The following is a 16,097-nucleotide window of genomic DNA, read 5'->3' on the forward strand; positions in this document are numbered from 1 at the left end:
ACCTGTAGTAGGCCATTTTTGTAGGTTTAAAGCAACCTTCTTATTCCAAACACCCATCTGGAGAGCTGGAGAGCTGGAGAGAAGAATATGGTCACAAAGGGAAATGAACAGTGTAAACTATAAAGGAGACAGCTGAAATCAGTTTTCTGCACTACCCCTGATTAGCTATTTTCCAGTTCTAAGAGCCTAAAGCAAAAAGAACGACAACACTATAAACAATGAACGCTTTGAAATAGATTCCCTTTACATGTCAGGCAAGAGGAGACAGACCACATGTCAGCAGTCGACATCCCCACACTGAGGGGCAACTGGAAGCTGTAACCAAACGGCTTGGCAGGGATGCTCTGTCTTGGAGGGGGGCCGATGCCTCTCTTCAATACAGAACCTCCGCCCTCAGGGTGTTTGCTAGTTAACCACTGAGACTGTTTGGATTTAAACCAAAGAGGGATGGGAGGTGGGGGCGGGGAGGAGGTTTCTCATCGGAAGAAGGAGAGCGCACAGTGCCAAAGACAGCCCTGGCCCTGACTCTGAGGAAGCCTGTGAGGACCGCAGTCTGTGGAGGGAGGGGGAGGAGCTGCTCGGGGAGGGGAGGGGGACACCCCTCGAGGATGTTGGTGAATATATCCCTACGACCCCACTGGACCTGGAAGCAGATGTGTGAGGTCCTGGGCATCCCCCTGATCGAATCATGGAAGATGTGGAAAATAAAAGTGGAGAAGACAACAGCCATATTCTTCTCTCAGTGGGCAGGGGGAGAGATCTTTGGGAAAGAGGCTAGGAAGTTCTACCTCCTTCTCTCCCACCCCAGCCACCTGTCTGCCTCAGAGAGAAAGAAAAGTACTAAGGAAAGCTTTTGTCAGAGATCAGCAAACTCTGACTCCTACTAGACGCACTTTCTCGGCTTTGGGGATTGGTGATGATTAACAGAGTGCTCAGTGGAGGTGTGAGGTAGGGACCTCCTTAACTCCTTCTGACCACTAGGGTTCTTTTAGTAAATTATCCTGATTCATAAAGCAGTGCCCTGGTGACCAGAAAAAATCGAGGGCTTGGTCTCCAGCAATAATTTGTAGACTGGAAATATCTGACCAAATAAGAAAGGTCACTTGCTTTTTAAAAAATGCTAAAAACAGCAAAGATTAATATGAGTAAAAAAAGAAAGGGAGAGATTATATGGACACTGGCCAGACTTACAACTTTACATTTTTCCCCCTTTTTTTTCTTTTTGCAAAAGGAAACTTTCATAAGATGAAGGGAGAAGACTAGACACTAACAAGCTAAGTTTTCAAGCCTGGAAATGTCTTGAACTAGAAGCAGAAAGTAAAAAATTGCACCCAAAAGCCAAAAAAAGAGGAATCCTGGTAAACAAAACAAACAAACATCTGAAAAGATGCTGTCCCCTGCAAATGCAAAGTTAAGTACAATTTTGAAAAACAAGCAGAAACCTTTCAGATGTCTGCTTGAAAGGTTTAAAAAATAATCTTTCATTGAAAAATTCTGCTGTGTGTGTGTAGATGTGAAAGTATCATGAAATGATCTTCAGGAAGTGGACTGTAAGTCTCAGTCAATCATAATTAAAACAGTAGAAGAATTTTGCTATTGAGGTAGAAAAACGTTTGGTCTGAAGAAGTCTAAGATAAAGACAGAGCATTTCACCTGTATAAATCCCGCGCCACGTCATCCTTATTGACTGCATATCCGTGGGTATCATCAGTAAAACTGAAGCCTGAGCCCACCTGCGGGAGAAATAGACAAGCAGGTATAAACAAAGAGAAGCACACACCTTAGGGACCTGCAGAGAGGTCCCACACTGGAAGGTGACCTTGTTCCAAAAGAAAAGCTCTGATTTTTTTTTTTTTTTTTTTTTTTGGCCATTGCCCCCATGCCTTTAGCCCTTTAGCCCTCCTCCCAGAAGGATCCTGAGTTCTACCTATTCTCTCCATCCCCCAAAGCCCCCCCAAAAAAAAATCAGCACAGAGCTTTGCCCTGGAGTCAATGGCAGAGCTGTCCTGGTCCTCAGTGGAGACCCTGCCAGATGTTGATTTAAGAAGGAAGAATTCATCTTTCTCGTCCCCTGCTACAGTATCAAAAGATCGAAAGTTGTCTCCTCTCTGAGACCTGGAGAGTGCATTGATCTGTCCTGCCAAGAAGAAATTCTCGGTTGGGCATGGTGGCTCACATCTGGAATCCCAGCACTTTGGGAGGCCAAGGCAGGTGGATCACTTGAGGTCAGGAGTTCGAGACCAGCCTGGCCAACATGGTGAAATCCTATCTCTACTAAAAATGCAAAAATTAGCTGGACACGATGATGAGCCCTGTAATCACAGCTATTCGGAAGGCTGAGACGTAAGTATCACTTGAACCTGGGAGGCAGAGGTTGCAGTGACCAAGAGTATGCCAATGCACTCCAGCCTGGGTGACTGAGTGAGACTGCGCCCCCCAAAAAAATATGGCCATTAAGCCATTTCCTCTTGAGTAGATAAGGGGTTTAGGGTAATTAAGACTAATTTTAAAGTAATATTTTATTATACCTAGAAGTTCACAGACAACTGAACTGTAAATCAAAAGCAGCAGCTACTATTTTTATGTTAACAATTTGCATAAGAAATGCACTCCCCATCTGGCACAAATATTTTTGTGTTTCTGTTTTCCAAACATCCAAGAATGTTTCATTCGTCTTTTCTTTAAATATACAGATATAGACTAAGAATATGGAAGCTTGCCAAAACAAGGTGGAGGAAGGAGCATGTTGACTTTTTTTCCCTTTTATTTATTTGTGTTATCTTTGGACCATCTGAATAGTAAGAGAAGTTAAAGATTTTAGTTAAGGAGGCAAAGATACTCCAACTCTGTAGAAGCTGACCCTAAGCTTCTCTCCTATTTTGCACCTTAATAGAACCAATATCAGAAGACATCTCCAAGAAGAGTATCACTTTTTGTCCAGAGATGAAGCATTCTCCCAGTCTTAGTAAGTGAAGGAGGCCAGGCGCAGTGGCTCACGCCTGTAATCCCAGCACTTTGGGAGGCTGAGGCAGGCAGATCACGACGTCAGGAGTTCAAGACAAGCCTGGCCGACATGATGAAACCCCGTCTCTACTAAAAATATAAAAATTAGTGAGGCATGGTGGGACAAGCCTGTAATCCCAGCTACTCGGGAGGCTGAGGCAGGAGAATCGCTTGAACCCAGGAGGTGGAGGATGCAATGAGCCGAGATGGTGCCACTGCACTCCAGTCTGGGTGACAGAGCAAGATTCCGTTTCAAAAAAAATTAAAAATAAAAAAATATAAGTGAAGAAGACCAGTTTCGACTTTTTGGATCTAGAGCTCTATGTGAAAGATTAGAAGTTCTAACACTACATAATAATCCCTGATACAGGGAACCCATATTGTTAGTGAAAAGAAACAAATTCCTCCTTCTGGGTTATCTCATTCAGTGAACAGGACATCTCATAGGATTAAAAATGAGGAAATGGGCTGGGCACAGTGGCTCACACCTGTAATCCCAGCACTTTGGGAGGCCAAGCCTGGTGGATCACCTGAGGTCAGGAGTTTGAGACCAGCCTGGCCGATACGGTGAAACCCTGTCTCGACTAAAAAAGTACAAAAATCAGCTGGGTGTGTTGGCACACACCTGTAATCCCAGCTATGTGGCAGGAAAATTGGCTTGAATCCAGGAGGCCGGGGTTGCAGTGAGTGAAGATTGCACCACTGCAGTCCAGCCTGGGCGACAGAGCGAGACGCCAAACAACAAATGAAGAAATGAGAGAAAGCAGCAAGGAAAATTCCCAAACTCAGATGTGATCGGACATGCTAACAGAAAAGCCAAATCTCAACATTGTGTCCATTTTACAGATTAAATTCTACTTTGAAAAGGAAAAACTAAATCTCAAAATGGTTTTAAGTTTACAGATTATATTCTATTTTGAAAAGCAAAAACTCAATCTATTCTGTGAATGTACTTAATACAAAAACGAAAGAAGCAAAGACAGGAGAGGCAGCGCTGACGGCTCACAGGGTCACCCCAGACTCACTGGATTGTCAATGTAAAGCATGGAGAGCGTGGTGGTCCAGGGGAAGTCTCTGTACTGCACTGTGAAAACAGAAAACAGGGATGAGACAGGGTCATGGCCAAGCGTTCCACCGAGGCCTCATGGAGGTCAGAAGCCCAACACACCCCCTGATGGTTGTGAACTGTTCCTGTCCCCTCTGACAGCACTTCACACTCTCATGGTGGTGAACAGGCTCCTGCACCTTTACCCTCCCCACTCCTCTCCTTCACTTGCCCCCAGCCCAGAGCACTTCTACTCCTGAGATAAAGCTTGGAAACAAAACCCCAGGAAGCTGGTTCATGAAGAAACACCCACCAACCACCTCTGCAATAATATCCATCTGTCCAACTAAATCAATCATCCTTAATGCTGGATCTCATGAAGAGAACTACTTCAACAAAACTGGCACATAAGCCTTTATACTGAGTCACAGACTGGCTCACACTCCAAATTCTGACCCAGGGGAAGTAAACGGTCTCCCAAAAATTAAAAAAAGAGAGCGATGACGGCAAACTTAGTGACAGCCAGACGTTGCTCTTTATCTGTCCTCCACCTCAGTCCCCACCCGTGATAGTCTCTTGCCTCCAAGTTATCAGATCGTGTGTGCAGCTGAACCATAAAGTGTTAGTTCATGTGAGTAATTAGGAATATAACTCCACCCAGGAGTCCCATGCAAAGAGCTGTCCCAAATAGTAATCAATACCAACTGTTTTTGCAAACTCAGAATGCTTGAGTCAGCAGCAGACTGCAAGAAAACAGATTAGAACTTTTCACCCAAATTTCAAGGGAGAAAGCAGACCAGTCAGGACACTCACCCCCGTGACTCCTCCTCCTCGGATGGGCATTGCCAGAAAGTTGTGTTTTGATCATCTGGACTGGTGAAGCTATTCCTAGCGATGCAGTGTTTACTCCAAATCAGTTTTGGAGCAGACGTAAGGCTCAGATGGAAGATTCTATAGGAAATATCATGCAAGGGATACTTACTGGTCATGTTACTTGTGATAACGTAAGGCCCGTGTTCCACGAAGAGTCCAAGCAGGGATGAACTGCCTGGCCCGCCCTGTAGCCAGAGAACTACTGGGGCATCTTCTGGCTGTATCTAGAGGAAACAATAAAACCAGTGACCACACAGAACGCTCACTAAGCCTTCCGAACACACACAAGTAAACTTACCCAAATCCTCTCTGTGTTACAGGGCTGTGACTAAATCCCACAAAACCTCCCAGACCTCAGTGACCACTCTCCACCAGTCTCCACTCTAGGCAAAGCACCGACCATCTTTGGTTGTTGGAATGCGGCTGTGCCTCGTATGCCGGTGTGTTCTTGTCATGCAGTCTTTTTCCATCAAGAGACAGAAAGCCCCTTCAATGCAGATGCTTGCCTTGTGCATGCTGCCAGACACCTAGCACACTGCCTAGGGCACAGCTATAATTTTTTTTAGCTGTTTAAATGCAAAAGGGGATTCTTTGGGACTCTTCCATTTAACGTGCATATTCCCAACAGGGGCACAACAAAGGATCCATTCTCACTGACACGCCTTTCTGAATTTATCCACTAAGAACACGTTCACAGGAACCACGACGGCTTCATTCAACGTGGTGGAAAATGAAGAAGAGCAGACAGGCCCCAGGGGCCTCTAGCCGATGCATGTCACAGTGATAAAACCCTGAACGAGGTACAGATTTATTTAGGAGATGTGGGAGACATACACTAGAAAGGGTTGCTGGCAGGGCTGCTGGCAGTAGTGTCAATACCATCACCTTCAATGACAGGGACTTTTTCAACTGTTTCATTCACTGTGTATTTATGGAGCACCCATTATGGGCCAGGTACAGTGCCGGGAGCTGGGTACACAGAACAGTGAGTGAAGAAGAAAACTCACGTCTTCTTGGAACTTAGAATTGCATGGACAAAATAGGCAATAAATATGTAAAGAAATAAAGAAAAGGCCAGCACTTTGGGAGGCCGAGGCAAGCAAATAACCTGAGGTCAGGAGCTCAAGACCAGCCTGGAAAACATGGCAAAACCCTGTCTCTACTGAAAATACAAAAAAAAAATAGCTGTGTGTGGTGGTGGGTGCCTGTAATCCCAGCTACATGGGAGGCTGAGGCAGGAGAATCACTTGAACCTCCACCAGCTACATGGGAGGTGGAGGTGGTTGCAGCGAGCTGAGATAGCACCACCGCACTCCGGCCTGGGTGGCAAGAGCAAAACTCTGTCTGAAATAAATAAAAAAATAAAGACAACGATTGGAGAGTGTAAAGGGGAAATACGGGTGATTCAAGAGTCCTTGGAGGCTGAAAAGGAGAAGGTGATCAGCAAAGGTCTCAGTGAGGTCTGAGTGCTGCCCTGAGCCCTGAAAGCTGAGAAGGATCCCGCCAGGAGCAGAGCCAGGGAGCAGAGCTGTGCACCAGGCAAATGGAAAAGGAAACCCTTTCACTAGCACAGACCTAGAAGGGGAAGGAGGCACACTCCCTAGGCAAATCCTCCAGAACCACCTGGAAAAAGCTCTACTTGGCACCCCCATCTCGGCTTCCAGCAGGACCTAATGGTGGGCCCCAGCATGATGGCGGGGCTTGTTGGATGATTACTCAGCAGGGATCCCCTAGCTTTAGCCCAAATGAAATCCGGCCACCTCGGACTTAGCTGGGCTGTGCAGACAAATCAAGGTGAGACTGGAGGGTCTGAGTGGGACACACTCCATCGCCCTGGATGACGGGAGAAGGCTGAGGCAGAAGGCAAGCCTGACTCAAGAGGTGACTGGGATGCCACCGCCAAGACCTGCAGGAAGAGCCGAGCGGACAGAGTTCTGACCACGGCTACAGAGGAACTTCTCTTCCCCAGTCACCAAGAGCCTAATGCAGAGTCCTTCACAGCTTTGGAAAGGGGACCAGGGGACGTGCTACAACAGAGGTGCTTGTAGGAATGGCTGTGGGCTGGGGCGCACCCTTCCTATGAGGCACCACCTCTCAGGCTCATTCTTGAGCGTTAAGAAATTAAGTGACGTAATTGACCGGGCACAGTGGCTTATGCCTGTAATCCCAGTTACTTGGGAGGCTGAGGCAGGAAAATCACTTGAACCCGGGAGGCAGAGGTCATGGTAGGCTGAGATCGCACCATTGCACTCCAGCCTGAGCGGCAAGAGCAAAACTCCATCTCCAAAAAAAAAAAAAGATAAAATAAAAAAGAAATTAAGCGACATAATTAAAGCCCTTGGAACAGTGCCTCATGTATGATCAAAGCTCAATAAATATAAATGATGATTATGACTAAGGAAACAGAAAGGGTACAAGCCCAGAGTCCGACTGAGATCTCTGATGAGAGGCCCAAAGCCCCAGGGCTCAGTGCAGTATTATATAACGAAGCAGCATGGAAGCTCTTGCCTCAAACCGTTTGGATTCAAATCTAGTCTTTACTACCTACCAGTGTGTAACTTCGGGCAAGCTGCCTAAGCTCTCTGGACCTCAGTTTCTCCACCTATAAAAACGGGGTCAATAACAGTAGCTACACTGTATGCTTGCTGGGAGGATTAAATGAATTCTTTCGCATAAAGCTGAGCTGAAGTGCAGTGGCATGATCTCAGCTCACTGCAAACTCCACCTCCCAGGTTCAAGTGATTCTCTTGCCTCAGCCTCCTGAGCAATTGGGATTATGGGCGCCTACCACCACGCCGAGCTAATTTTTGTATTTTGAGTAGAGATTGGGGTTTCACCATATTGGCCAGACTGGTCTCAAACTCCCAACCTCAGGTGATTCACCCACCTACGCGTCCTAAAGTACTGGGATTACAGGCGTGAGCCACTGTGCCCAGCTTCTGCTTTTGACTTCTAAAACAAAACCCTCATTCTGCTGACTTGCTCACGGACATTTGAACACTTTAGGCAGAAGGAGTAACCACGGAAAAACTGCTCAGGGAAGTCGTGGGCTACAGGAGTAAGGAAACACCACCACAGAGCCCACCTTCCTATTCTGTCCTTTACAGATAGATTGCATTCCATCTAATTGTATGTGTTTTGTTTAAATAAGATTTTTACCTCCTCTCAGATCCACTCACCAGCACCGCCTTCCACTTGGATTCACTCAGCAGTAGGAGCACATTGCACATGTGAGGGATGCAAAAACAATGGGATCTGGGTGGAAGGTAGTCCCTACTCTTCCCAGCCTCCCAGGGAACGTGAGATGCCGTGAGTCCACTGGTTCCAGCGGACATCCAGCCCCACTTCCTTCCTCAACTACACGTGAACTCCTAGACGCCACAGTGTGCTCATTAAAGTATTTTGGAGAGCTCTTCTCTTTTGGATGTTTTTATACTACTGTCTAGGCCCAAATCCAAGAGATTCCAATTCCATTGGTCTGTGGGAAGGAGGCCTCATCAGTCTTTCTCAAAAGTTCAAATGTGTAGGGGGGCTGAGGGTCTTAAGGTGGCTGGAGAGTTTGCCCTCTGGTTTCCAGCCTGCCCTCCCCTATCTAAGAGGGGAGGGCACCATATCCTCCCTTGGCCTTCCATGTCCCTTCCGGTGACCTGGCACGATCAACCAGACCTCTAGACTCTCAGAAACATAGCCTGAGAGGCCACACTACAAAGTCAAGGCAAACACCTCAGTGACAAACATCTTTATTATGCAACTTTGAAGCACAGGACACTGCATTCTTGGAATGCTTCAATAACAAGATCTGTGTGCACACCTCCAACCTCAGCTGACCTTGCTCCGGATTTACTTTCCCGGAGGAGGTGAGTGAGGTTCAACAACCCTTGAAGAAGCCTGTTTTTAAAGAAAAGCCCACGCATACATTTTTCTACGTTGATGGGCTAATCAACCTGTGAACTAATGTCACCCTTATCTGGAATAAAATGTAAAAGTCACATCTGGAAAATAAAGGTGTACGTACGTGTTCAATGCCAAAAACCCAAGAGTCAGTTGTGTCGCAGCATGCAGACTTTTGTAATATAATATGGCATCAAAAGCCATGATATGCGGTACAATATTAATTATGGCCATAATAATGGCATGAGGTTATTGTGTGACAATCCTTAGGGTGACATATTCAGCTCTCAATTATGAGAATGCAGCCCTTGCCCTACCCTCAAATTTGGAAAGAATAAAAGACTTCCTGAACAAAACCACACTGCAATACTTAAGACCGAACGAAGAAATGACTAATTCGGCTACAGTGTTACAAAATTCAGGACTTTAAAAACATTTATCATATTGAAGTTTTAATTCAAGGGTGTATGAAGCAAGATAATTAATGCATTTAGTTTTTCAAAAGCTTTAAATTTTTTCTTAAAACTTTTTCCATTATAAGAATAGTACTTATTCTTAACTAAAGGATTTTTTTTTCAATGAAGGTATTTTTAAAAGTTCCTCTTACCCTGCAAATTCTACTTCCTAGAGATGATCACGGAGACACTTATGTTTACTCTTCCAAATTTTTCTCCATGGTCCCCCTCCACACATATATATGTATCGTAGCTATTACATATGCAATATACATACACATATTTTCCAAAAATAAAATCAAGCTATACTCTATATATGCTGTATTCACTTAATATGTGAAGATCTCTTCATACCAGTATATACCATCATTTTTCTGAATAGTATGACACCCTATGAATTTACCACAGTGTATTAATTCATTTAACATATTAACACCAACTACTCACAGGGCCCTGTCTAAGGCTGTGGATGCAGACCAACTCCTCCCTATGAGCAGGCAGAAGACTTTTTAGTTATAAGCATGGATTCTGGAACCAGCGTGCCCAGGTTTGTATTTCAGCTATGCTATCTTACAGCTCTGTGACCATGGGCAAATTACTTAACTCTGCTGTGTTTCAGCGTCCTCTGCTTGAATATAGGGATACTATTCATGTCTATCTCCCAAGGTTTCCATGCAGTTTTAGAGTAGATCTATGCACAGCACTTAGAACAGTGCCTGGCACATCTATTTAAGTATCAGCTCTGATGACTTTTCTGCTGGTGTGGGAAGACAATAAACAAGAAACTAACTAACTGAGTGATATGAAAGAGAAACGGAGAGACACTAGATTCAGTACTTAAGGCTTCGGGTCATGGATTAACATTTGAGCTGAGACCTAAAAAAAAATGAGTAATCCCCTCATATTACATATTTAATTAAGAGAAAATAAAACCTCTACTAATGACTTATACATCAAAGTCCTGCAGCAAGGACTGATGATTAAAAGGGAAGGGACAAAAAAAGTTCTAATTATTAAAGAAAAAAACAAAGGAATCGTAAATACTTAAGAAAGAAGTCTCCCTAGCAACAAAACAGGGTGGGACCCGCAGCTCCCATTGGAGAGCAAGCAACTATGGCTTTGCCTCAGAAGCCCTTTCGGTTCTTCTGGCGACCCCTGGTGGCCAATCCGTGAATTTGCACACTCTTTCCTCAGGGTTTCTTCCGGAAGGAATGTCCCCGAAGTAGAAAGAGGTTATCTACTCTGCCAGAATCTCTACAAAGGACAATTTCACAATTTCTCACATTAGCAAATTCCATTGCTTATTCACAATGATGTTGAAAACTCTACTCCATGTCTTAACAGATTGTCAAAGAAAGTGAAACCGTGAAACTCACTGAAATGAAACCAGTACTAAATCCTGTCTGCCCCGCTGTTCCCTAGACGGATACACCCTCCCTGGGCAGCAGCATCTTTGCCCTGAGGCTTCCTTTCCACCCTCACCCTCCATCAGACCATATCCCTCAGGCCCTCCTTTGCATCAGAGAAAGAGAGAGAATAGAGATAACCTTCTGCTCACACCATATGCATATCACTGAAACACTTAAGTTAAAATATTGGATTGGGGGGGTGCTAAAAACCTACCAGTTTCAGTACTTTTAAGTAACACGATTGTATTTTATAAGAGGACTTTATTGGAGTAATTCTAGGAAATTTTAGGTACCTCAACAAGTGTTAGGGCAACATTTTGGACCAGACAGTCACTTAAAGTAGACAGGCATCTGCCCATCTCAGGACTGGTTTCATATCCATGGCCACCCCTTTCTTCCCATCTCCAATAAGGAATGCCATACTTGGTTAGAGAAAACAGCAACTAAACCACTAACACATCCAAATCCATGGCACTGCTTAAGATGAAAAGTGCAATTAGTAAATTAATTAAGGCCCTCTTCACACTTCTATATGCAGAGGCTGATCATTTGCTTGGTTTAAGTAATGTGTTCTACCTTAATTGAAGTCATTAGTACCCCAAGTAAATGTCTTTAAATTCCCACAAGTATGCTTAAATGGACTCCCTTTTTGCCATGCAGATCCCAGTTCAGCTAATACTTCATCTGCTACACTAATGATGTTAATCAAGGCAGAGCTTTTTATTTAAAGCCATTAATTTTGTGACTAGAATTGTTAAATAGGTCTATAACATCTTCATTCTACACACTCACACACTCAACACATACACACAAGTTGCTACAAACATTTGTGTTTTTCAAAGGAATTTTATTTCACGTGGTTGGTGTTGACCACTGATCTTCCTTTATCATGATTGTCGCCACAGCACCATCATACAGAAGATCAACTAAACATTTTAGATGGAGTCCCACTCTGTCGCCCAGGCTGGAATGCAATGGCGCAATTTGGCTCACTGTGACATCCACCTTCCCGGTGCAAGCAATTCTCCTGCCTCAGCCTCTGAAGTAGCTGGGATTACAGGCACCCGTGACCACTCCCCGGCTAATTTTTGTATTTTTAGTAGAGACCGAGTTTCACTGTGTTGGCCAGGCTAGTCTCAAACTCCTGACCTCAGGTGATCCACCCACGTCAGCATCCCTAAGTGCGGGGATTACAGGCACGAGCCACCATGCCTGGCCTCAAAATCATTTTTGTTTTGAGACCCCCGTGCCGCGCTCCCAAGTTCCCTTGACTCTCATCAAGCTTTGGCTTGTATCATTGATTTGAACCAGCTTACAACCCATTAGAATCCTAACTTTCTTCTTCCTAACCTTTCTACCTGGCTTATTCCTTCATGAGATAGTTATGGCTGTTCTGTTTTTGCCTCCTGCCAGAAAGTTGTACTTAATAAAGAATAGGGAAGTGGGCAGTGAGGAGGAAGCATGAAGAAGACACCTTACTTTCTTTTCTTGATGGTCAAGTTACTTACTTCTCCATGTTAATTTCATTTCCTCAAAGGAAATCAGGAATGTAGAAGTTTCTGCAGGGTAGAGTGTTCAAATGTACTTATGGGTGGTAATCCGTAACTTACCACCTTTAGCTACTTTCTTGTTTTGTTTCTAATACCCTCTATTCTTCCAGATCCCTGATGCCACTAAGAAAGAAAAGATAAACAGCCTCAATTTGAAGTAGACAATTGTCTGTGATGTCCAAGTCTTTGTTGCATTGCTGGTAGATTTGTGTCCACCTGTGCTAGATACACTTTGAGACATATTTTCAGTCATCTGTCCAGCCCATGTCCCCTTCTCTAAGAATGGAGTCTCCATTCATCCATGGCTAGCCTGCTAGCCATATTTATATCATAGCTAATACCCAACATCTTCAGTTTTAGTGGACTGGACCAAGGAAGAAGATGTGATCCAGACTGTGGCAGTCGTGGATGCTAGTTCATCTGTTGGTTGCATGACGTAGAGACGGGTAACCTTGGAAACCAAAGGTTGGCCATACTTGGCCAAGTGCCTGGAGAAGCAAAGCATGTTGATCTGCCAATGGAGAAGAATGAAGCGCAGATGAGGGATCCTGTGGTCTCAGACAGAATAGAGCTGAGACAAAAAGACTGGCCGCCCTGGCTCTCAAGGCCTATCACGCATTCCTTAGGCCAGACCGCATGTCCAGCCTGTAGTGTCTCAGAGCTGGAGAAAGATTCAGAATGGTAGCTCCATCAGGTAAGCTTCAATCAGAAGTCAGAAATCAGTCATTTTAATTTTTTATTTTTATTTTTTTTACCTGGAAACATTCACCTTTAATTCTGTTACAAGTTCCAGTGTTTACTCTGGCCACAGCCAGCCAGCCATGGGTATCTCAGACAGCCCTGGGCAAAAGTGAAGATGAATACTAGAGGTGCCTGCTCTCCGCAAGCCACATCATCAGCATTGGCCAAAGACCAGCATGCGGGGTAGGCTCCCTGTGTCCACTAAGGAGCACAGAAATGTTAATATCTAGAAGTATTTGTTTTAACAGGGCACTAAATATACATATATAAGGAGAACGCCAAAGAATACGCTGGGCTAGGGGCAGTGCTCACGTATGGACAAGCCCATCAAGCGGAGAGGGGACTCTTCCCAAGGCTGCTGTCCAGACGTCGTTGGAGAAGGTATGGTCGCAGCCCTCTAAGGAGCTGAGAGGTTCACTGGGTTCCCTGGTCCAAAGCGGGCCAGCCATCCTTGGATAAGTAGGGATGGGGGGCTGTGGCTGGCAAGTGAACATGCGGAGACTCAGGAGGTTGGGAGCCTGCTTGCCTGAAGGGTGGCGCACAGCTTGGAGTACCTGGTGTCCACGTTGGGGGGAGGGCCGAGTGGGGTGCAAATGGCCAAGGCTAGCGAGAGGGCTGCAGAGAGAGCAGGGCTTTTGGGAGCCTGCTTGCCGGCGAGGCCTGGGGTGTATGGTGTTCCTGCTGGGAGGGCCACAGCCAGGTGGTCACCTGGACAGAGCCAGGGATATCATCTTGCTGAGACTCTTGGTGGTCTGGGTGCACAGCTAAGGCGCAGTGCCACTGGATGTCCCCTCCGCAACACACTGCTGACAGACGAGGCAGTGGGGCCAAGAAAAAGCAAAGGCAGGACATAGAACACAGCGAAGCCAAATTCCTCCTGCAATGTCTCTCCAGCACCCTCTACTGGCAAAGCTTAATATTGCGCTTACTGCATAGGACAAATGCTGAGAGCTCTATTACGGCGGAGCAGGGAAGAGGGTAGAATTGGAGCTGAAGGCAAAAAAAAAAAAAATGAAAATGAAAAGTAGCTGGCATAGTAATCCCCATTCCTTATGTTCTCATCCTTCCCCAAGGTTAGTTGTCACGAGGCATCACCGCCACAGCCGAAAAGTACAAGACAAGAAGCTGTATTAGTTATCTAACACGGCATCACATCTCTCCAAAACTTAACGGCTTAAGCCAGCAATAACTTTTGATATCTCAGGATTCCTGTGGGTCAGAAATTTGAGGGTGTCTGGCTGGGAAGTTCTGACTCGGGGTCTCTCATGAAATTGTAGTCAACTTATCCGTCACAGTTACAGTCATCAGAAAGCTTCACCGGAGCTTCACTGGGCAAGGTTGGTGCCCGCTCGAGGGTGGAGGCCTCACTTCCTCTCCACAGGGGCTGGCCATGTGGCTGCTTGAGCGTCCTCCCAACATGGCATCCTTTCTTCAGAATGAGGGATTCAAGAGACCAAGGCACAAGTAACATTGCCCTTTATAATGTAGCCTTGGAAATCCAACACCGTCATTGTTGCTAGCATGTCGGTCACAAAGCCAGCTTTGATTCAGTATGGCAGGGGACTGCCCAAGGGCATGTACACCAAGAGATGAAGAGCCCTGGGGACTAGCCTGAAGGTTGGTTACCACATATTCAAGGGCTCCTTCATTCAATCCACATCCTGATCTGGAGTTCTTGGATGTTTTCATACTTAACTACAGAACCATAGAAGGTAATGCTGGGATGGAGCCTGAGCAATCCATGAGGTTTAACATCTTTATTTCTGTATCAGAGAACTGAGGCCCAGAAAATACGAATGCTGTCTCCCAAGTGACACAGCATACAATCACACACTTGGAATTAGAATCCCTGTATCCCAACATCTAGTTCTTTTATCTCCAGTTCCAGCCCACTGACTCGCTGCACCAGGACCACTCTGGAGCCCATTAGACACTGATCCCTAGGCCCTCTCCAGATCTGAAGAATCAGTCTCTGCTGGGTGCAACTAGACAGTTAAGCTGGGGGATCGATCCTATTTCCAAAGTTCCCCAGGTATTTCTGATGAGCAGTCACACATTTGGGAATCCCTGTCCTCTCCCACATTAACTGTGTTACTGGGGAAGTTCAGATGTGCAGGTCAGGGAGCGTACATGGCACCATGCTGAGTTATGGTGGGGCCTGATTCCATACCTTCAGCCCCAGGATGGGCTGGCTGTGCTGTTGCCTTCCGGGCACCTTCAGGACATGCCAAAGAATATTTTGGACCAGGAGCATTAGAGCAGTTCATTTCCCCTCCAACTGACTGCTGATTCAAGCATATTGTGCTATCTGATCATTCTGGTGTTGATTCAGGAGGGCCCAGCTGCAGGAGCCTGAAAGGGGGCCCTCCTCGTCCCAGCACCTTATGGGCCTCATCAATGTGATTCTGAACTGTTCAGACAACTAATTCTCAAATACAGGCATTTAGGTCTTTCCTCTTGGTCTGAGAATTAAGGTGAGGGCCTCTGTAAAGGGGCCTAGGCCTGACTCCAAATGCCCCAGGTTTTGGCTCCATGACATTTCAGGTAACTTAACTGCGAGTTTTGACTAAGTGTATCCAGTGAATTCTCTGTTGCTACTTCTGTAACACAAAGTCCAATACTAGATATTTTTTTTTCCAATGAGAAGAATGCTGACTTTAAACAGTAATAATCGCTATGTCCTTTTTATATTCTTCAATGTGGGGGAAAATCCCAATTTCAGTTAGTAATTTCCTGACCTGGTAGCAATTAATTCACCTTGATTGATGCCTGGGGTTCAGGTCCTTCTAATTTATAACTTCCCTCTATTTGCTGTCATCTTTAACCTCTCAAATTGTGACTGGTTTCGTTCTCAACATTTGTGTTAATAGTTTAAAAAGTAGTAATAACCATAATAACGGTAATCAGAATGAAATAATGACAGTAGAAACTATAGTAACTATGTTTTAGGTACTATGCTAATGCTTTCCTCTATTACCTCTTCTGTTTCAAAACCATTGCCAAGTAGGTATTTGATCCCCATTTTAAAATAAGGAAACCAGTGCTCAGAGACACTAAGAAATGTGCCGAAGGTCACCTTTAGCATAAGTACTGAAGCCAAGATTTCTATCCAAGCCTGACTTACTAAAGG

General features: G+C 45.2%; 1 protein-coding gene across 2 annotated transcripts in view; it reads right to left on the reverse strand.

Annotated features, from left to right (window-relative positions):
- Positions 1-16,097, reverse strand: part of CPVL (carboxypeptidase vitellogenic like) — a 202,148-nt gene that overhangs the window by 98,113 nt on the left and 87,938 nt on the right. For both annotated transcript variants that reach the window (XM_074379889.1, XM_074379888.1), the window contains 3 exons: positions 5,031-5,145; positions 4,029-4,087; positions 1,654-1,733 (listed from right to left, as the gene is read on the reverse strand). In XM_074379889.1, coding sequence (XP_074235990.1) covers positions 1,654-1,733; positions 4,029-4,087; positions 5,031-5,145 — 254 coding nt within the window. The remainder of the gene's footprint in view (positions 1-1,653; positions 1,734-4,028; positions 4,088-5,030; positions 5,146-16,097) is intronic.

Source organism: Saimiri boliviensis, chromosome 10 (genome assembly GCF_048565385.1).
Source record: "Saimiri boliviensis isolate mSaiBol1 chromosome 10, mSaiBol1.pri, whole genome shotgun sequence".
Taxonomy (NCBI): Eukaryota; Metazoa; Chordata; class Mammalia; order Primates; family Cebidae; genus Saimiri; species Saimiri boliviensis.